The sequence below is a fragment of the Pagrus pagrus genome (genome assembly GCF_965226575.1).
Source record: "Pagrus pagrus genome assembly, chromosome: 23".
NCBI lineage: Eukaryota > Metazoa > Chordata > Actinopteri > Spariformes > Sparidae > Pagrus > Pagrus pagrus.
Genome location: NC_140205.1, coordinates 15,548,141 through 15,571,842, shown reverse-complemented (window position 1 = coordinate 15,571,842; position 23,702 = coordinate 15,548,141). Strand labels below are relative to the sequence as shown.

The following is a 23,702-nucleotide window of genomic DNA, read 5'->3' as shown; positions in this document are numbered from 1 at the left end:
GTGTTATTTTTGGGTTTTTTTCGAATCATGTATTAATGTGTCATGACCACATGGTGGTAGTACTGTACAATGACAGGTGGTGTACTGTAAGTAATAATAATGGGTTTGAGATCTTAGGAACTTTTTTATTTATGAGCTTTGTGTTTCTGATCATATTAGATGGTTAATGAAATCAGTTACATTTTGTTATTTTAATTCTTATTATTATTTGTGTGTGGGGCTTGTGTCCCCCGATACCCATTTTATAAAGAGGGGGATAAGGGAGTGAAAAATCATAACACAGCCTCGCTATACATTCTAGTATGAAATACATTATACCTCACGAAATAATTACATAATCTCTGGATCCTATCTACCCTCACTAAATCATCATTTATCTGCGGCTGGTTTAATTACTACTTCAGGCAGTAATATCGTATTCGATGATTTACAGAGCCGGAGAGAGGTGAAAGAGGCGAGGGAACTCCCCCTGAAGACACAAATTAATGTGAACAGTGATGGCAGGATCAATATTTAATGTTCAGCTACACTGAGAGCAGCAGTGTTAATTAGGCTCGCAGGAGCAGAGCATCGACCTGTGGCTGCCTCGCACCGCTTCGTGTGGGCTGCGTTAAACTTCTGTTGTACTTTATATACTGTCCTAATGAGTGCTTTCCGATGACAAAACACACCCACACAGAGCCTCTTTCAACTTGATTGACAACTTGTCCTCACTGCATACACATGTGTAGTTGTTACACAAGACAACACACACTGGTCGCATGTCGTGCCAAATAGTAAACTATTAGATGACGGATGAATGTCTCACTTGCCTGTTTGGTGTATCTCCATCATTTAAAAGTCTACATGCGGTCCCACCGTCGTCGACACATGACCCTTAACCTCAAGAGAATCCTTTATCATTTTGAGAAATACACTTATTATTGACTGTCTTGTTGAGAAAGCTGAGAAGATAAGTACCACTCTTATTTATGTATGCTAAATGACGCAAAGTTGGCTAAGCATCATGACAGAAAGTGAGCTACACAACACGTTAACTCTACCTAATCAGCATGCAAAATGTCACAATCTGATTGATTCAGCACTGGTGGCTTCTTATTTCTGTTTCCTCTGACAGAGTAAGGAGGAAGAAAAACATGGTTTGAGTTTTAAAAAAATGGTTCCGACATACCACTATTCCAACATGCGAACGTCCCGGCATTCCAACAAAGTTTAACCATAATCAACCAACCCATAACCCTAACCCTAATGCTAACCCTTTTAAAAGAGGTGTCGGAATGGCAAGACATTTACAAAAGAAATAAATACCACCATTCCGACCTTAGGAGGCAAAACATTTCGGAATGATGGGATGTTTCATTAAAGATTTAAGTGTTGCCATTCCGACAATTAGGGCCTAATGTTGGAATGGCGTTATGTAGGAATGGCGGTTGCCTCCCCTTCCCACCCTGAGCATGCTGTTGGAGGAAAATGGCCGCCATGAGAATATGGTCTGTGTGATGTAGACTAAACAGTTCCTCAAGTAAAATTAGCACAGCCTTAAACACTGATCACAGTCAAATGCAACATATATTCAACACATAAATGCAGCAGTAACATGAATCTGGACCACTAGCTGCTCCTCAAATCGAGCTAACTTGCTAACGGCAGCTACAGTTACCAGCAGTTGACGGTTATTCAGGTTGTAGGCCTGTTTGTTTTGAGTATGAATTCTTCCAATTCTCACATATTTTCTCTGAATACGTCCTCCACCATTGACTACAGTGTGACCTTGTATAAGCCTACTAGCCTGCCTTCTTTCAACAGTCATCACTTTGACAGGAGAGGTTAGTGAGTCACACATATCTTCACATGGAAACATGTTGACCTTAAAGTCTCTGTCCTTCCAGCTCTGCAGGATGGTTACTCTTTGCGGGAATATAACAATTCCTATATTCCTGGCAGACTAGTGTACAAGCCAGAACATCAAGTTTCACCAGGAATCAATAATGACTTCTCGCACGCAGGGCGTGGGCCGAGAGCTCCACTTTCAGTTTTAATTGTGGCGATGAGTTGGGATAATATATCCTCCCCTAATCTGCTCAGTGAACACATTGATTAGCCGTGTGCGCGGGCCCCACCGGATGCTCTGGTTTCACAGTTAAATCCGTCCGTATAATGTGATTTGTACAGCTGCAGGTGCTATGTATTTACTGAGGGATTAAAATCAATACAGGTTAATTTCTATGTGAAACAGCCTCGGATGGGATTCAGCCCTGTTTGTGGGTGTCTTTGCCCAGGCTCCCTTTTAGTGTTTGTGCTGAGAATTTACATAAAAATGGCGAGAGAAAGGCATTTGTCAGATAGATAATGATGCACTCCACACTTTGGAATGATTGTTTGGCCATTAGTTGGTGCAGTTTGCTGCCTATTTCACTGTTTCTACCTTTGGATGAAAGCATGAAGTAGATATGGGCATCATGAGCAGCAAGCATGTTTTCTGACATTCAACGAGCCGTTCCCCTCAACACACGGCCAATTTGCATTTCATCTGTGTGACAGCCATATGGGAAACAAAGGTAGACTAGGTGGGGGAAGATGTAGCTGAGATAGAAGCAGAACCAAGGAAAGAGGGGGGAGATGAGGAGTAGGGAGGCAGGCATGTGGTAGTTAAGGACGTTTATCTGAGCAGCAATGAGGCTCAGGAGGACAGGGTCAATATTCACCACCCGGGCTTCTATCTCTGAGCGTCCACAGATTGAATCCTCCAGCTAAAAATACCAGCGCTGCTGCTTTATGACCAGAACTGATGAGCCGTGATACTGCTGCTCGCTCTCTTAATGCGCCTACAGAAATCAACCTTGTCCCCTCCCGGCGGAGCTCAGTTATCAAGCAAAACAGATTGGGAGGAACAACATTTTTTTTTTTTTTTTTTAATGTGCCCGCAAAAGCGTTTTAGCATGAAATTAGAGGGCAGTGCCTTTTGAAGAGATGACATCTGTGTTTCATCTACTGAATCAGCGTGAGTTTTGTGAGCAGTGTGAAGGGGTGGAGGTGCAGATTAAAAAAAAACGATGGGTGATGAGCACCAAGCAGGAGGACTTGAACGCTCAAACGTAGGAGAAATGACAGTGAGAGAGATAACGCTGATAGTAGCAGCCGGTCAAGTATGTGCTCCTGTATACATTGTGCCGAAAGAGGCTCTCTCCACATAAGTGCAGGTCAGTATCAATTGTGATGTGTCAGTGACTATTAAATCCAGAGAGCTCTCCAGTTGAACCCTGTGCGGTGGAGAGTAAATGAGCACATTAGAAATCATAACTGCTGGGAATCTAAGCTGAAGAACGATAGAAGGATGTTTCTGCATTTTACCTTTCTGTCAAAACTACTATTCCAAGTCAGACCTGACTCATTTTTTAAATGTGCACTTTATAGTTTTGGGGAAGAAACTTTGGGGAAAACTGACCTTAAAGTCCATTCTGTTGTACTTTGTTTATATTTGGCGGACCCTGCCACCTTTCTAGCTTCAAACAGTATTCTGGGGACCTTAATTTCCTCTGAGAACAGCTTGTTGATTCAGTTATGGAAAAAAATAATATTTCTGAGTTTGTATTGTTACCTCATTAATATGGTTATGATAATATGGTACATTCTGATTTTGAGTCTCATTCCCAATTGCAAACACTGACCCTTTTGTCGACTGGCCCGACCTCCAATCCCAAAGCTGCAGTATTCGCCAGTATTTCTTACAAAGTGGACCTTTTTCAACTTCGCAACAACTTTGGAAAACCTCATCTGCTGACGAAGACCATGTGATAAGATCGAAAGCTTCAGAATAGCTACTAAATGGCCATTTTGGTGTGATTGTTCTCTCAACCAAAAAAATAATTTTAACTTTGTAACTGTGTGCCTGGATCTTCTTGTCCAGATCTTAGACATTATTATTAAGTCTTAGATGTAAAGAAGTAAGTGCAGGGCCCCATTAGATCGCACCTGAGATGAATTACATAACGTAAAATGTACCCATTAAAAAGTCAACAAACACATTATGAACATACAAACACGCCAGTGGTGAATGTACTGTGTGTGGGTGGTCTTCTTATATAGATGCATGAGATTGCTATCATGGCTGTGTCTAATAATCATGCAATAATGTATTCATAACTAATGGCTTCATGTTTTATGCATGTTCAGGGATTCGGTAGCCAAATTGAGATTAATGGGCATCAACATTCTTACAGATTATCTCTTGGAGCTGACAAACATATTCAGAAGTGCTTCAACCACGATAGAAGGGAATTTCAATTTGGTGTGGAATGAAATGGAGGGGTAGATGTGCATCCAAAAACTGTTAACACTTCAATACAGAACACAACATTTTATGAGACAGAATGAATGAGAAACGACCTGATAATTAATGAATCTTTAATGAATAACTCCTGAATTACTGTGGTAAGAGGATGATGCAGCAGATAATGATGAGTTACAAGACTGGGAGATAATGTATTATTAATTCATTAGACAATGATTAGCTCATCAATATCAATGAATGGACTATCTGACCGCTGTCTTCATGAGTCGCTCCTATAACTGAGAATGATTACATTTTGACTGTCTATATCTGAACTGGTGCAGCTTTTCAAGGCTCGAGCAGCTCAGTGAAACTCACAAACCAACTGCATGTGTTGTAAATCCACTCATGTGACACTACTCAACTACTGAGCGAGGCGATTCAGGGCTCCAGATTAAGTTTTTTTATTGGTTCTACGGGTGCACCTAGCCATTTTATTTAGGTGCACCAGCACATGATTTAGGTGAATCCAATTGTACATTTAAATTTCTTAGCACATTATGTAAATGATTGTAAACAGGAATTTTCCTTCATTTAAATCACATACAACAAATTGCGATAACCTCAGTTGTTAAAAAAAATTAAAATTGTAGTGCAAACAATCAAAACATTTCATCAAAAAGTAGACACCAACAACAGAGCTTGTAATCAATAAAGGACTCGTACATGTTCATTCTTCCCCATGCGATTTCTTTAGCAACTAAGCTAACTACGCTAAAGTTTTAGTACAAACCCATTGTCTGAGAGAGAGGAGTCGGATATTTACATTTCGACATGAAACACGGACCCTGCAAGTGACTTTTGAGTGCCAACCCCGTTCTCCCCTACACGTTTTTCTGTACTTTTCATAATCGTGACGCAATGGGGGTCTACTTAGCAACTACTCAAAGAGATTAAAAATGCCCTTGAAAGCTCTTTGATTTACACACATTGATACTTATTCCACACTTGTACAATACATTCCTTAGTTTTGATTAATGAACAGCAACTTGTTTCCGGCACCCACACACCAGGGGGCGCTGCAGAGGACGGGTAAGCTGGTGTTGCACTGTGCTGCTGTCAGGTGGTGGTGATGATGTGATCCTGGGTCAAACAAATGGCTCAGTGTGTGTCCATTCATTTCGCCCCTGTGTGTGAATGAACCTGTCCAGCTCACCCGCCCATGTGGTCGCATGATGTTTGCCCAAAGGTGCCTTAATGGTTTATGCCACCATGCCACACATCCAGCCCAGGGCATGTCCGTGCATGTGTGTGTGTTTGTGTGTGTGTGTGTGTGTGTGTGTGTGTGTGTAAGACAGCTATATTTAGAGATGTGGTTTGCCAGTAAACACACTGAGTAATACTGAGATGCGTCATTTTAAGATCCTATGACTCTATTATCTAAACATAATGCACACTCACACACTCACACTCACACACACACTCACACACATACCCTTATGCTGCATATAGCAAAACTGAGCAGGCACTTTCACCAGCAGGTCACTTGGGGATACTTGTGAGGACGAGTGTGTCCTGTTGTACCCTTGCACACTTGGAGTAGCAGTATCAGCCATTTCTTTTGATGGCACGCACATGCTTTCCGACAAACACACACACCCAGAAGGAAAACTTTTCCATTGACTGTACATCTCTTTTGGAAACACGCACACACTTGATGTCCTCATAATGCGACTCTCCTCCTTATCCCTTCACATTCATCATGCTGTCATTCTCCTCTCTGCCAGCGGAGGGTCTCCCTTTCAGTTAATTAAATCAGAAGCTTATCCTCATGGCGTGGAGAGAGAGAGAGAAGGGAGACGGAGGAAATAGAGACTGAGACTCATTAGTGTATATACATAAACACTAATAATGATTGTACTAATAATCTGCTCACAGACGACTCTGCTCTACTAAACTCTACTGTCTAAACTGGATTACAGTCAGTGGGCAAAATGGACAACCACTTTGTTTTTTTGGGTAAATTCGGGAGGGATCCTGTGTGAAAAACCTAATAGGTGCCCTCCATTAAGTTAGTGTTGTTATTCCATACAGTTGAAGGACTTACAAGAGACAGATCAGCAAAAAAATAGTAAAAATTAAAGAAGCAGAGATGGAGATTGGTGTCGTCATCATGGAATTTCAAACTTTGATACAATACCTTGAAAAATATCGATATTCTATATCATATTCAATACCACAGGGGAAAATGTACACAGCAAGATGACACTTTTTTTAAAACATTCAGTGTTTTCTCTTTGGATCAGGCCCCAGCCATTGCCAGGGCCATCTGTGAGCATCAGTGGCTCAAGTTATTTGGCCCTGATTGGCCCCTTGTTGGTGGCTTGTTGGCCGATTGAGCATGTAGAACTGGCGGCTCATCGGTGAGAGAAATCACTCCGATTGGCGAAGCAGTGCAGACAGAGAAAGGTTAGTATATCCTTTCACGCAGGTGTAGAACGTACAAGCTTGCTGGCATGTGGTACGTTCAAGTGCAGCTTTCTGACTGAGACACAGGCAATGCAACAGTCAGCCTTTGTCGTAAGTAGTTCTTTGGTATCAGTTTGGTGTGTCAGGGCCCTAAATGAGCCTGGGTCGAGGTTGTTGCTAACTCCGTGGCTAACCCCCTCTACTTAAACCAGTAGGTTGCGGAGAAGACATGGCTTAACTTGGGTCCTGAGGAGTTGCAGCACTTATTCACCAACAAACAGCCTAAACTGTACACACACCGCACTGCCCACTTGCTAATGTTATGCACACAATGTCCGCATTGCGACTTCTGCACCATTTCAGTTTGGAAATTCCAGTATTGCAAGATCGCTGGTGGAAACCCTGATGTGTGTCAACTAGTAGATATGTATTGAGAAACTCTAGTCGAGGTATTCTTACTTTTAGTTATAATATGTTATGATTGTAAAACACATTTCCCATAATGCAAATTAATAGCGTCTTCCGATGGACCTTTCTTGCCTGATAACATCTTTCAAACGCCACACTCACTATTTATAACAATAATATAAATAAATATAACATGGCAACATTTTTAACTAACATGTTTATTCATACTTATTTATAAATACCTTTCTTACAAACGAAGGCTTTAGGAATTTCTCTGATGATGTCACCAGGGGCCCAACAGTGAATTTCTGCTCCAGGACCCCCGGACAGGCTAATCCGGCCATGCAAGAAGCAGTGAGGGGTGTTTCATGCCAGCAACCCACATTGAATTAAACTGAAGTCAACTGAATTGGACTGATGTGAATGAGAGTATCAAGGGCAGGAGGGGGAAACTACACCACACACACACACACACACACACACAGGAAAAGACTTTCCATGACAAAATTTCCTCTATTTTCCTGATTGTCATCACTTCCATGCCAGTAAATCTGAAGCACTGGATTTAAAAAATGAGCTGAGCAGAAGTCAACAGAGCTGAACTGAATTGAGAGAGTGAGAGGAAGAAGAAGAGGGGAAGGAGACGGCAGAGAGGCATGAAGAGAGAGGGGAGGCAGGGAGAGGGAGAGAAATACTCACACTCACGGTCAGAGGAGGAGAGAGAGAGGAGTGACATCACATCTCCCAGCCTCTCTCTCCCTCTCCGTGGCACCTTTGCTCCACTTCTCGCCGAGGAGGCGCGCGTACACACGGCTTCTCTCTGTCCTCCGTCGCCGCTGATAAGAAAGAAAAAAAAGGGGGCTGGACCAGCGAACAGGAGGGGAAAAGGAAAAGAGGCTAAACAATTCCTGACAGGATGAACAACAGTTTTGTGAACATGGCGTCGATAGGCGACTTCGACCCGCTCAACGCGTCCATCCCGGCCACCAAAGTTGAAATCACAGTGTCCTGCAGGTATGTGTCTTTTTTTTTTTTTTTTATAACCTGCTTTTTTAAAACAGGGTGACGGAAAAACACCGAGCTGTGAAGGCAGCTGGAAGTCACTCGCACTGAGCTCAAACTCCGTCCAAGTTTCTGTTTAGTTTCGTGGCGGTTGTAGCACCGAGACGACGTGAAAATGTGCCATTACTGCTGCACCTTACACACTATTAGCAGCGCTAGCTTAATGAGACAGGTGTGCTGCCAGTTGGTCACTTTTACCGCACTTCTGTCACTTATTTCACACTGATGACACATACATTATGTATTACAGCAAACCTGTATGTAATAGAAAGCTTATGTGAATACTGTGTTTGTACTATAAAGGTGAAAAAAAGCTGGTTTAACTCCGCTCAAACTCACTTTTAAGTTGCGTAGCTTCACGTTTATTAAAAGGTTTAAGCTAGCATGTTTACACTGAAACTACGAGGAGGAAGACGTGTGTTTTATGGCTATTTCAAACATAATGTCGGACACGTAGTTCCACTCTAAGACCATGTATAAGTAAATTATAGTGCCACGATTGGAAATAGAGACAGTATGATAAGGTTTAAAGTGGTTATTTGATATTAAAGACACTAGTTGGATTCGCGCCACGAGAATGCTAATGAGTCATTCCTCATTTTTCCATACTGTATCAGTGTTTGCTGCTGTCGCTGTTGCATCATTTTTGCCTTATCAAAACATAAAAGCTATTTAAATCATGATAGTTATGGTGTGTGTGCGCGTGTTATCTGACGTGATGGAAACAGACAGGAAGCATCGTTGCAGGGCTGGTGTGTGTTTAACCCTCCCTGAATGAGGGGCTTTCTCCCTCATTCAGGGAGGATTTTCCTCTCTGCCACATGATCGGGGTGAGAAATGCAGAGAATGTGGTTTATTTCTGCCAGACTGGTGACCCACAGTCGCTGCAAGCCTGTATGCCTCACAGGTCAGCCACATGTTTTTCAGGAGCCCCCTGTCCATGAATCCAATTAAATGTGTCAGCTCCATCAAATGAAATAGGTCACGTGTTCAGTGGTGTCTTTTTGCCTTGAAGAGCTGGTTTGATACACATTTAAAGGGTTTGGATGGAAAAAACAATGTGCACAAAGATAAAAGCTGTTGAATATAACATTGACTGTATATTACAGTCATGCCCCGCCAGCTGTTACGGCCACAACAAAACAGTTGGCTCTATCATGTGACCAGCAACATATTAAAAAGGGCACCGAACCGCAAAAAGAATGGATTTTTATATACAAATAATACCAAAATTACCCAAAACTATTGGAGTCTGGAGGCCTGGCCAAAATGAGCAAAAGGATGGGGGAAGTCTTGGCCGTAGGACCCTCTCTACACTAAAAAAACAACATAACTAAACTAACAAACACAGCTGTGAAAGCCGGACTACCAGACCTCCACCCTTGAAAGTAAACAAAACACCATCTGAGGACAAAGACAGAGATCTAAAACAGTCAGAACTGCTTTGTCAGTGGAAGAGAGCTCCTTCATATCCAACCTTCCTTAAATGTGTGACAGATGAGGAGCACTTGAGAGAAGGGGAGAACAGAGGAGGAGAAAACACAGAAGGGGGAGCACATAACACCAATAATATCTCTGTAGATCTCTAATATGCTCTTAAAGTGCTCATAACGATTCAGTTTATTCATGTTAATGTTCACAGGAGACTGTGCGTTGGGCCTGTTTGTCGATGTCGATGTTGATGTTGTGTAAATCATTCTTGGCTTGCTTATAAAAAGTTGAGTACTTCCCAGATCTGGACAAACTTGTTCCTTCTCAGACTTGGACAGATACTGAGATGATAATAATGAAACTGAAACTGGAAATGTATTTGTATGTTTATGCCATTGCTATGTTCGTCTTGGCTGTGTTTCCTGGTCCTACCCTCGGTGTGTTGTTGTGGTTTTGATTGTTCTTTTTTCCTCGAACATGACGTCTCAAACACTGCTGCTCAGAATGTGATGAAAGTTGAAGAGCTGAGACATTTTGAGACATTGTGTGGTCATTAAATTTAACACCTAACATTAAGCATCATTAATTCATGGTAAATATATAGTTAATTAAACTGTAGTTAATAGTTTTTTTTCACTATACCAACAACTAAATGCTTTATAAACCATTCATTAAGTAATTGCATAGGTTTATAGACTTCAGCTTATAAAACGTTTCATTGTTTGTTAACATTGAAAGAACTCTCAACTAAAGGCTAATCAACTATACATTTACCATTTATTAACGATGGCTATCAAAAAGATTTACCTCGACTGTAAACATACAACATTAATTTCAGTTCCCAGGAGGTGGTTTAACAATTAGGCCCGTAATCAGATGTCAGTGATCTTATATAAAAAAGTACATTTTGGCTTGATGTTGTTGCTTTTAAAAAAATCAAGCACTACAACTTGATTTTAATGCTACACTACTAATCTGAGAGGAGTGGACAGAGACAATTTCCCACCCTGCCTAAGCCTCTCAGATACTGTAGTTACTGTATCTCCACGGGATTTTAGTCCCATCTCCTTAGTAACAGAGAGATCATGCCGACTTGTAGCTGAATATATGCACATGTTAGGCAGACTTTGCTAATGTCTGAGTCACCCAGCTCCTCAGCCCCCAGGGGGGTGTTGTTTCAGTGGTCAGCTCCAACCTGAGGTAGAGCGTGAATGCCATCGTTACGGCCAGGTATATGTATGTTCGCCTCGTGACATGTTTCGTGAGCTTTAAGCATATATGTTAGTGCGTGTGTGTTAGTGCATATGCCATTGTTTTTGTCAGTGGACAAAAAGGGCAGTGTACAATATCACCATGGTTACTTTTATTAAAGTTTCCCTCTGTGTGTGTAGGGGGGTGTTAGAGTGAGAAATTTCACTGAGGAGGCAATGTCTTAATAAGAGAGAGCAATCAGAATGAGTGGTCGCTTCATCAGACAGTTGGGATCATAATATGAGTAATAATGTGGCTTCAATGATAGTCAGTCACTGACATTCACAATTCATCTAGGATGAAAGAGAAAAAAGGTTTCCTTTATGACAGGTCATTTAGTTGAGTCTAGTGCTGCATCTAGTGATTATTTTTATTACTGATCAATTTTAATGATGAATCGATTCATCTTTTAGTCTACAACAGTGTTTTTCAATCCTGGTCCTCAGGGCCTCCTGTAAGTGTCACACCAGTGGATGATTTTAAGAAGACCGACAATTTCCAGCTGTGTTCGTTGCTACAAAAAACAGATATTTTTCACGAGAAGTTGCTGCGTTTGTGGCGTCAAAACCAGGTGTTTTTAATGAGACCTTGTGACACCTCCTGTCATGTTAGTGGAGATCAGGTCAACAGGTATTTTAAGCCAAAAAATGATCTTTTCCAACCCTCACCAAGTGGTCTTTGTGCATAACCCTACCCAGACCATAAGCACAGCGTTGTCACAACATAAAATTGTTGTTGTAACATAAAGAAATGTAAAGTCTTAACACATACCATACATGGTTTGCAGAAATGTACATTGGCAACCTTTATTTTGACGATTGGGTCGGCGTTTAACAATTTCCAAGAGCCCAAAATGACGTTTTGATAGACTCTTTTCTCCATTCAGAAGATTTCAACAGATTCTTTATTTACTATCATATATGACAAAGAAAAGCATGTATGTTTGACATTTTTGCCTGAAAAACAATCAAAACGCTTAATTGATTATCAAAAATAGTTCCCAATTAGTTTCCTTTCAACTGAGTAATTGATCCTTTGACAAGTAGTCGAGTCCAAAGTCTTATGTATGAGTCTGCAAAATCTGCAATGTTGAGGTTTAATTCATTTGTCTTATTTCTAATGCAGATCAGCATTCTTGAAAGACGTTGAGTGTACATTCTGCTTTTAAGATAAGATAACCTGTTTCTGGAAAAACTGCACCAGGCAATTTACCAACAAGTGACATAATCATAACATGTTTTCACTTTCAACTCAATATTAACACTTAATAAGCATTTTCAAGAGACTGAATGGCTTTTTAAAATGGATTTTTAGAAGAGGGAAAGTTAAGAAAACAGGAAAAGAAAAAGAGACCTGAGGACCTCCAGCTCTCATTCAGAGAAGCTGTAATAGTGAGTGGGGACATAATTGTTGCAGAAGTATTGACATATCCTAGTAGCCTACGTCTCCAGCTAATTCAGATAATGCTCTGATGCTATGGGGCTGTGAAGTAAGAGCTTGGCTCAGACTCAGTGGGCAGCTACAGACATTTTGCTGATCGATGGGAGAGCCCGAGGAATCAGCTGGGATCAATACACTACCAGGTCTACCCTACTGAGCTGTACAAAAGCACACATGCATAAAAGTATGTTCACACATACTGTATAGTTGTACATATATGAATGACCGTACACATGGACCATTCCTCACCCACGCTCCAACAGTCACAGAAGAATAAATTACTCCCTGACGCACTTTAGTGTTTCCAGGGGACTCTGCTGTGAATGGCCTTAAGCCCAAATATTCTATTATGGTCATCGATCAGTCCAGCACACAGGCGGCTACCTGTTTTTTTTACACTCAAACACACACACGTACACACAAAAAAGAAGTATTTCTCATTTTTGTGATATAAGTAATATGCTTGGAGCAAAGTTGAAGAAGATGAAGTGTGTGGTGAGTGGGCTGGGCTGATGCTCTCCTGTTATTGTTTCCTGTGTAGATATATGCACTGGTGCTGTAATGTGATCTGTGTTTGCTTGGGTTTTTTTGTTATTATGTCTGGATGTCATTGTGCTTTGCAACAACCTAAATCTGTCTTTAGCACAGAGTTTCAAAAAGTGTCAAGAGATTGCATTAGCATCAAATGCCTTGTCAGATTTATGGTCTTGTGTACTTGATAAATCAGATGTTTGGATTATATGTAGAAGATAACTTTTGCCAATGTTGGATTGTATTTTGTTCAGGCAAGGTCTTTGTATTGCTGCTTAAAAGGGTTGTAGAAAAACATCTTTGTGATATCTTTATATTCCAAAGTAAGGCAGCAAAGACTCATATATATCCGCCAAAGAATTGTAGAAAAAAGCTCCCAAAAATTTCCCAAAGTCACATCTTCAAATTGTTTTATTTGTCTTACCAGCAGTCCAAAAACAAAAGACTCAGAAAAGCAGCAAATACTTACATTTGAGAAGGTTGTACCAGCAAATGTTTGACATTTACTGGTGCTTGAAACGTGACTGAAAACAATTTATTATCAAAATACTTTTGAACTGTTCAATGTTCGATTAATCTTATAATTGCAGCTCTAGTTTCTTCAGTCTGGTCTTTAGTAAGTCATTTTCCTACCAGCATGATAGAAAAGACAGAAATAATATTACAGAGAAACAAGCTCACAGGCTCAGAGGAATGACCCTGAAAGAATTTAAAGGTGCTCACTTTTGAGAGAAAGTGAAACAGTTTTTTCCAAAAATGCCTTTCACATCACAGCTTGACACATCTTTCTCTGTCTGTCTTTTGGACTCTGTCCCTCTCTCTTTGTGTAAGCCATCCATCCCAGCACTGTCAGCAAACATCCAAACTGTTGACAGTAATAACTCTCAGATTCTCTCCTCTTCTGTCTACCTTTTTTCTTCTGTCAGGCGAAGGGAAGGATTATAGAAAACATCTCCTTCCTGTATCCATTGTTGCCACAACGTATTGGTTGTGGTGTAAATGAAAATAGGAGACAAGGTGGTTAGTTATGGTTAGGGCTGGCTTCGTCCTGCATGTGTGAATTCCTACAACCTGCAGATAAATATGAGTACATGGTTGCATCTGGGTGAATGTAAAGTCATATTATTTCCCCATTTTAGGTCAGTTAAAAAACGTAGAAAACAATAGGTCTCAGTAAGTCTTCATGTCAGTAAGTCCTTGTGTATACAAATTGTTCCTGACTGAATTCAGCGGAAAAAAGAGGCCAAATTTGAAAACGAGGTCATATTTGTGGAGGCCTGAAGGCTGGGACACGCCACTGCTGTGATCCTAATGGATTCACTCAAAAAATGTGTCATCGCATCAGCTTCAAGCCACAAGTAGTCCTGCGGCTTTAGGTATTTCTTGTCATGCTAAATCTGAGTTAAAATACCCATTACATAATAGCAGTTTAAGATAATCTCTTGTGACAACTTAATGTTTTTCCTCATTGATTGTATGCTGTTGTTTGCTGTATATTTCCTGTGAGTACACAAGATGCTAAAGGACACAGTCCACAGGCTCAAGTGCCCTGAGATCTTAAGAGAGGGTTGATGTTGAATCATGTATCTATTATTCAAGCCCTGCCTCGGGAAACCACAGGTGAGAGTTTACTCACCAGTGGAACCAGTCCAAACTCTCAGACAGAAGCTGGATCACTGCAGAGCAAATGGAGAACATACAGCACAGTGTTAGAATCAGCGACGTGGTAATCATAGGCTTGACATGGTATTCAAGCGGCCGCTTATATTCTTTCTCCTGGTGGAAAGCCTGGCCTTTGTCGAGTTTTGATTGGGCTCATTTGGCAGCATGGTTGTCGGTGTGTGTTTCCAGGGAGAAGCATGATCATGGGCACATGAAGAATCCTTCTATATTGATTTAACATTTGCATATGATCTCCCACTACCAGCTGTATTAGTACTCCCAAATCCACATTAATAAGCCTGGTGGATTATTCATGTCATTGAGATGAAAAAGAAATGACTTCAGCTGGATTCAACACTGGTCATTTAAGGTAAACTGTGAATAATGTAGGAAAAATACTGGAAGCAAATGAGGTAAATAATGTTTTGGCTCCTGCCACCCTAGCAGCCTACTTACGCTGCCTTTCACTCACTTCTCTGGCCTTACTTGCTCATTTCTACCCTGAGTTTGTCTTTGTCAGTCAGTCATGCTGCCTCCACAACCAGTCCTTTTCAGTAAGAACTTTGCATGGCTTTGTGTAACCGTTGTGTTTGTATTTCTGTGGCAATAGGTATGTGTGAGTATTTGTTGATGTAAACACCCCATAGACCATTTAAACTGTGAGTTACCACATGTTTCACGTAAGCTTTTTGTGCCATTTCTAGATAGCTTTGTTTGCCAAAGGAAAATATTTAGATGACATTCACACCTTTCTAAAAGCGCAGTTGTTTCTTGTTTTATCAACACAAACAAGTCTTCCTAAGCCAATATTCCATGTAGGTTGGAAACATCATGGATTTTTAAGGCTGGTGTGATGCCAAAAGGTTTGGACTGCAGCTGCCAAAAGCCAGTATTTTTGTAGCTTCTTTGAATGTGAATAATTTACCACAAATCAAAATAATTCAGTGTAGTCACAGAAGTGTACTCCTTCCATCTTGGAAACGATTCTGAAGCAGTATGTAAATTGTAAGATGTTGATATCTGGAATAGAAAATTGTATTGGCAGCTTTTTAAACATAAAGTCTGTCAATCAAAACAGTGAAAACAAAAGACGTAGTTTGATGATGTACTGAAGTAGCAATGGATCAGGGGAGTTATCTTCATTGTTAAAGAGCCACTGCCAATGCTAATGAAAATCTATCTGACGTGACTGACGTATTGTCAGACACATTTAGGATTATGCAGCTATACAACTCAACAAACATATTAAAACATTTCTAGTCTTTACAGCCTTAATATGTCACCGATGCACTCCACAATCTGGAATACACTTACCTGTGTTCAACTGAAGAATAAACAAATTTCTAACTGACAAGTTATTGAGCAGTTTTTCAATTCAGTTGTAGGTTTAACAAATAGCCCTTCAATTGTTTGTAATATCTTTTAATATGTATGTGTATGACAGGAGTACATAACAGTTGTGCTGCAGAGATGTGTATATTGCATAAGGACAGAATTATCAGCGTGCATTGTGATCAATGTGTCATTGTAATATTGATATCAAAAGTAATATTACACCACCATGAGCACTGAGATGTGGCTGCCGGATACAAATAGATTTAATCTACAACCGGCACAGACCTGCAGTATGAAGGGATGGGCTGGTTTCTCAGGCTGAGGCCAAGACCTCTTAGACATAAATCTTGTGTTTTGATGAATAACAAATACAGGGGAGTCCATTAAGGTTGTATAAGGTGAGGCTACTGTTGGGGCCCTTGGCTTGTGACTGGTTTAAACAGACAGCAGTCAACACATTTTAAAGTCCACTTTGGAATATTTTTATCATTCAGTCCAAAGTCTTTGCACCATTTAAAAAACACATATTGATTTTCCTATTGACTACCATGCATTTTAGTCTCTATGTTGGCTTTGGAGCAAAGTTCATGTCTATATTGTTGAAGAAAGTAAGAGAGAGCTCAAATAACCACATCTGGAAAAAAAAATAGAAGACTGCCAGTATGAAAACAGTGATTTGGTTGAATGTCACCATGAGAAGGAGATAGAGGGAAGACACTCCAGGTTATTGGGCCACAGCCAAGAAAAAGATGAAAGTAGGTTGGGAGAATGTAGGTTGTGAAAGGCTGGATCTTACAAAAACAGATACAGACTTTGGACAGTTGAGACAAAAAGAAAAAGACTGACATTTCAGATTTGATTTGGGCTCAAGGCCACAGCTGTAATTATGAATGCATCCGTAATCATCTTGATAAATAATCCCTCAGAAAGGAGGATTTCAAGTTAGGTGTTTCATCACTGACTGCATGAGGCAAGAAAGGAGCCAGTTGAAGTGGTTCTGACATCTGATCAGGATATATCACGTGAGCCCTTCCTTGGAGATTTTCTGGTCACGTCCAACCCGTTCGAGATCCCGTCTGGCTTGGGTACACAACCCAGGAGGAGCAGGAAAACAGGGATGTTGGATCAAAGGAGATTTTGTCTTTAGTCTGTAAAATGTGAAATAATGATGTCTTCAAATTGCTTCTTTTGTCCAACCGACAGTCCAACACCCAAACTCTTTGTTTCTGCTCGTGAATGACAAAGAAAAGCAGCAAATCCCTACATTTAAGAAGCTAAAAACAAGCAATTGTTTGACATTTTTGCTTGAAAATTTACTCAAACAATTAATCAATTATCAAAGTTGTTTGCAATTAATTATCTTGCATCGATTAAAGGTATAGTTGGTAATCCTGTTCAGAAACACTTTTTGTTATACTGGGTGAAATGGTCTTTCCACCCTGAGAGTAGTCCATACATAATGTGTTCAGAAAAAGGAAGGAAATAAATCAGACCTCTGTGGCAGCTGCAGGCCTGTAAAAACTGACCAGTCCCTCCCTCTCGGTCCGAGTTGAAAGAACCAATCAGATGCCTTCATGTCTCGTCCTGCCTGCACCCCCCTCTGTCCCCCCCTCCTCCCTGCGCGCACTCATCACGTGTCACGTGTTGCCGGATATATTCAGCACACTCCATACGGAGTTAGCAGGAGATCCACACTCCAGGTCAGAAGGTGGCGGTAATGCACACCTAACAGTTGTTTGCCAACAGCCATTAAACAACAGCAGAAGAAGCAGAGTTAGCAAGAGAACGATGGCAGAGAAAATGCAGCTAAAGTAGCACTTCTAGAAGTGATGCAGAGGTTGCTGTCTTTCTGTTGGACAGGTAATTATTTGTTTTGCTTCGGGGGGATTTGTTATTTTCATGAAATATGTAACGTTAGCCAACTTAGCTACTTTTGTAGCTTGTATTAGCCCAGTGCTAACGGCTCTCCTCTGCCCTGCTGACGGACTGTCTGATGCGCGTTCAAGTTTGTGGGGGCGGGGCTTTGTACGGAGCACTGACGGGATGGGGAGAAGGGGATGGAGCTTAGACGAGGTGCCACTTTCAAATCTTGCTAGCTCTCCAACATTACCAACTATACCTTTAATTGACCAATTCTAGATCATCTAGAACAGCGAGCCCTAGCTAAATGGAAAACCTTTTCTTTCCACATTCGGCCTTTCAAGCTGTGACTCAGATTGTATCAAGTGCCCACTGTGGACGTCATTGATGTGGATTGTATTGATTCACATTTCAAAACTCATGTGTTGCATTTTCTTCAAAGCAACTAAAGAAAGTCTTTCACCACGCAGCCTTTTATTTTAAAGTGTTAGGGGTGAACCACTTACTCTTCAACCCCACCCTTTTCCACCACGAGTCATGCGCGACCCGCTATCTATTTTCAGGTCGCTCACTCCCACTCGGTGTATGGGAAGTGATTGCGTTGACCTTTTTGGCCCCATAGAGCTCACATAATGGTTCCCTTATTGAAGAAGCCACTGACAACCGTCACTTTGAAGGGAAGACAGGGTCGCCTGCTGCGTGCCGGTTCAATGCCAGCCAAAAGCACAAAAGGATGTGTGCGCGAGTGTGCGCGGTGACGACGGCCGCTAACTTTTCCTGTCTGTTTACATGTGGTTCTGAGCAGCAGGGAGCGCAAATGATTTTGGATAAGAGCACAGTGGTGGTGGCAATCAGTGAGACAAAGCTGTATTGAAGAAACCCTTTCTGAGCTGCCATGAATTGATGCTATTGTCTTGTCTGTCTTACACTAACTGTTTCTGAGTGAGGGCTGCTCTCAGAGTCTGTTTATGCGAGAGTTTTTGTGAAGCCACAGATTGTAATCTGGTTTGGGCTTTTTCTAGTCAGGTCAGTAAAGATTTATGCACTTGGAGGAAATTACCGACTTGGAGGGAATTACTATCGACCCCCTTCCTGCTGTTATTCTCTCACTGCGGGTGGCTTTCTACATAAGTCACCAGACAGTATGCGCACAGTGTCACAACATGTGTGTCAGTGTGTGTTTAATTGCACGTTATGGCGCACACATTGCGAGAAGGCACACACGCCAACCACACACTGATACAAAGCCTCCGCTCCATACATCAAGCTGTATTGCTGCACCAAGAAAATGGATTGATATAGATCTGACAGAGAGGAAGAGCTATTGGCAAAGGTCAAGGAATACAATACAGAAACACACACATACACTCGCACAAATCAGTTGTGTACCACTTTACTACTACATGCAGAAGTAATAAGTGGAAGGGTAATCGGTGTACATGCTGACCTTAGTCTCAAGGTTAGACAGCTGTGGTGTTATTTTAAAATGCAGGTGATAAAGCACGGACTCAAGGACACACACAAACACATCCACTCCTTTCACATCTGTCATTGCCACTGTTGAAAAGTGGCTGTGGACAAAATTATGTACAAAACATTTTGAATATTTTATATTAATTTAGATTTTCTATTGGACTTGTTGTAGGGCTTGTTATTTTATCCAGTACCACTTACTTACCACTTACACCTTATCTTTTTTCCCCCTATCTAAAAAAGGGCAACTCAAGTAGTGTCGCTAGATAAGGTAAAGTTAGCGGGAAATCCTGAACAGATTGTTAAACCTGCACACAAACCTGAGGCTAAGTTTTATCACAAAAAATTAGTAATTTTGCCTCGTTACCATTTACCTGACCTGAAGTCATTGACAGTTACGACTTGTCCTCTTGGGGAGAAGATGACACTGGTGTCTATGAAGCCACTGGTCCTGCTTACCTGGTGCAGCTGTCCACCCTGCAGTTTTCTCCCTGCTTTGTTCTGTTGCTCTCACTCCCAATTGTTCCTGATATCATCCTCCCACATTTTCTGCATATATTCTAACAGCTGTACAATGATTTATACAGATAGACAATAAGTTTGAATTTTTGCCCTACTTGAAGGACAATGAGTTTTCGATTAACAGCCTGAAACAATGTCTGTAGTTAACACAAGCTTTAGAGATTTTCATGTTCTGCTTCATGACATAAAATATATCAGTGTTTACGTGTCTTAAAAAATCTGGTTCATCATCGTCCATACTAGGTGGTAATGGGTTATTACAGTCAGTTACCTAAAGATATTGAGCACTGATACCAAGATCTAATTTTCAAGTCCTTCTAGGGTATCTTCAGAATATCCATGTAGGATAAATGAGCAGTGAGAACTGTTGACCTCTGGGTCAAACAGGCGTTAAGAGCTCTGCTCAATGAGCCATCTGAGAACGTGACAAAGTCCTAATAGCAAATGAATTCATCGATAACTACCGAGATGTACAGCAGAAAGCCTGAGGGAGCAATTCAGCTGAAGGACTGCATATGGGCTGCCACATATTACACACAGTATGTGCGCAAATGAATTTAAAAGCATTTTAACACTCATGCATGCACACACACACTCGGATATTTGTGCTGCTGAGCCTCCCGTCAGTCAGACAGCTGATGACATTTTCAGCGCAAGTGACACACACACAGAAAATACGATCACATTTGACACTGACATTTTATTTTACACTCTGATGTAGATTGCCTCCTGTGGAATATAAAACGATAATAAAAAGAATCAGAAAAATCCCCTTTAAATTCCACCAGCTCAATTAGATTTTTCTGACATTTCGGGTGTGATATCTCGATGGAAACTGGCCATATCTGATAAGGATTTTCCTCATTGCTGTTCCACAAAACAAAGATGCGACGTTGCACACCGAGCTCTAAGATTGTCAGCGCAACTCAGATTTTGACTATTTGACAAGTGAGATTACTTGACATACAGTAAATCACCCTCGCAGCCCTATTTATAGCCAGAGAGCGACAGGGACAGAGGGGAGAGAGAGAAACTGGCTGGCCTAATGAAGTCATCTCCATCCCGGTCACATAGCACAGAGGCTGTTTGAATTCCTCTAGGGATGCTGCCTCCCGCTCTGTCTGTTCCCCCTCTCTCTTGTAGGAGCCCCCGGCCTCGGACTGCACATCCAAGCATGTCTCTCTATTTCTCTCACATGCGCAAATACACACTTGGCGTCCTGTTGATGTCCACAGCACTTACGTCGCAGAGAAAAAGAGAGATGTGGAGGTGAATACTGTGCGAGAGAAGTATAAAGAGACAGACCACCATCTTTCTCCCTTCCTCATCAAAATAGTAACACAAACATGTGCACATGCTTACGCACTGACACTGTCTGACATTCTGTAATCACAAACCAACACACCAGCACAACAAATTTTTACACACACACACAATTTGGCTACTTGACAAAAAGCATCCGAGCACGTTCCATTTGTGTGTGTTGACATTGACATTGCAGTATATGAAGAATGTATGACTGAGCATGAATTATAAAAACATATGAGACATCTTTAAGTCCTTATCTCCCCTTCTGTTCTGTATGGCCTAAGCACACACGTTTTTCTGTATTGAGTGGTTATGAAGGCCAGTGATGTGTTGACGGAGGAAACTATAGGCGAGTTGGACTAAACTGCAATGAAAGCAGTGACAAAGGCAATTAAGGTAAAATGCCACTAGCACAGATGTGTTGCTGTGTGTGTGTTGTCCATGACTGATGTGTATTTTCCTGCACATGTCTGTGTGTAAATGGATAGTGGCGTGGCACATTTCTGTGTGTGTCTGTGTGTGTGTGCTATGATGTTCTCTTGGCTCTCCCAGCCCTTGTCAAGAAGAATTAGGGCAGCCCTCGTAAAGAAGCAGAGAGAGAATACAAGCTGCTGATGCTCCCCTTCACTCTGTGTGTGTGTGTGTGTGTGTGTGTGAAAGTGTGTGTGTGACAGAGAGAGAGAGCGAGATTGGGGGGGATTGTGCAAGCATGTGCTTTTCTTCATGCTCTGTAACAAATGGTCATTACCAGCACCTTGGGTAGATCAGTAAACATGCAAAAGGAAAGAAGTGATGAGAGAAAGAACACAAAAGAGAGGAAAAAAGGGATGCAGGTACCTGTAGCACTGTGCTCAGCGACCTGTTGAGAGCATCTGAGCATGCCCAGTTGTTTCCTCTCGCTCCACATGTTTCCAAGAATATTCCTGGTCTGTTGCTAAGCACGGCTACATACACACTCAGCGAAGAGTCCTGCAGTGGTGCATGTGATTCAGAGAAGTGCATGAAAGGCCAAGAGAATAGGACCTCTATTTAAATTTTAATGCATGTTTAACAACCCAACAGGAAAACACTTGAACTGAAGCCAGAATATTTCAAAATGTAACATAAATAAGAAAATGGTGGCAAGAATTTTCATTATTTACTTTCAAAATATAATCTTGACATTAAAGTGACGAGAGGAAAACATCACCAGTCCTATAGTAGATTTGGCCTCTCCAGTCTCTGCATTATGCATGAGGCGTGTTAGACCTGTGGAAGAAGCGCTTAAAGCCCCGTTTAACAGTGTTTTTGGCATTAACGTTTAATGAGAGGATTCCCAGTGAGGTGAAAGGGTTGCTTGTACCGCCCGGCCCCCTCAGCGTCAACACTCTAGTGTGCAGCTTTTAGCTGCTTTCAGCTGGCTGTGGTTTTGTAGATTGGCAGGTCTGTACCGTAGAGGGGGAAAACAAGCTTCTAATAATTTCCTCGTTTTTTTCTCCTGGGAAAGAATGGACCCTTAAGAGTAATTAAGGTCAAAAGCAAGGGTTTTTGATCTTTAATAAAGTGGAACGTAGGGTTTAGTAAGTTTTAGGTCATTTTCAATACACGGAGTGATCTGAACAAGGACACAATGAGTCATAGATGAGAAGCAACAAAACATTCTTGCATGTTGATAATGTTAACTCCTGTTTAAAGGATTATTGAAATGTTTGCGCTCCAGCTCACAAACGTCTTTACCTGCCGCCATTATCAAGCGAGTGCCCAGTCAGATCTGCACCTGCAACTATCAAAGATGCGACAAAAAGATGGCTCACACTTTATTTACTTCCTTCATCAGTTCCAGAAAAAAAAGTGTGTTTGTTTTATTTTGTGACTTTCCCGATCATGTGAAGAAGTTGCTAGATTTACTAGCCCAATGTGGCATTTTAATTGCCCTGAGCAATCAGGCAATCCTTTCTGTTGGTCCCTGTACCAACAGCATACATCAAGAAATGAAATTCAAACATTCACATTCAATCTCAACAATTCTCACAGACCAGTGACTTTTTTCACTTCTTCTAATGTGTGTATTGGATCCACATTCAAGGAGATATTAGTGTTTGAAAAGAAGTATGTTTTGGTGGTGGTTTTGGTGCTGATGGTGTTACTTTAGAGTCACTAAAGTGGTATTAAATTGTAATTCACTAACAAAACACGGAATAACTACAGCATTTTCTTTAAGGATCTCTCTCAGGGTGTCGTTCCTTCTTCTTTCTTTTGCTTGTGTTTACAGTCACACATCGACTCTAATTTCAGATTAGTCACCACAGCAAAAAATAGCCTCTTTGTTTTCCACCAAGCGTTATCTTTAGCTCTGCTTGTTTATCGGTGTGTGGGTTCTTTATCTTGTTTATTGAGTAGACGTAATCAAGGTTGATTACATGTGGAATACTGGACCTAAACATATCATGAAGCAACTTTACTTGGACTGTCTTTTATTTGTGTGTATATGTGTGTGAAAAGGTGGATGAGGTGGACATCCATGTTAGCTGAACTGGAAAATCATTGGACCGTACACAGGTCGCTCCATGTGGTTCTCTGCCCCCATCTACATGTGTGTAACTGTATCTAGTTCAGGCCTATTCAGGTCACGGTCAAACAGAGAGAGAGAGAGAGAGAGACAGACGCATAGTAAGAGAGAAAGGGAGAGGTGGGAAAGAAG

The 23,702-nt window shown here is 41.2% G+C and overlaps 1 protein-coding gene across 1 annotated transcript in view; it reads left to right on the top strand.

Moving 5' to 3' along the window:
• Nucleotides 1-7,825: 7,825 nt before the first annotated feature.
• Nucleotides 7,826-23,702, top strand: part of LOC311252764 (copine-8) — a 93,154-nt gene continuing 77,277 nt past the window's right edge. The window contains exon 1 of the mRNA XM_084346285.1: nt 7,826-8,161. Within this exon, the coding sequence (XP_084202411.1) occupies nt 8,064-8,161 (98 nt within the window). The 5' untranslated portion in view covers nt 7,826-8,063. The remainder of the gene's footprint in view (nt 8,162-23,702) is intronic.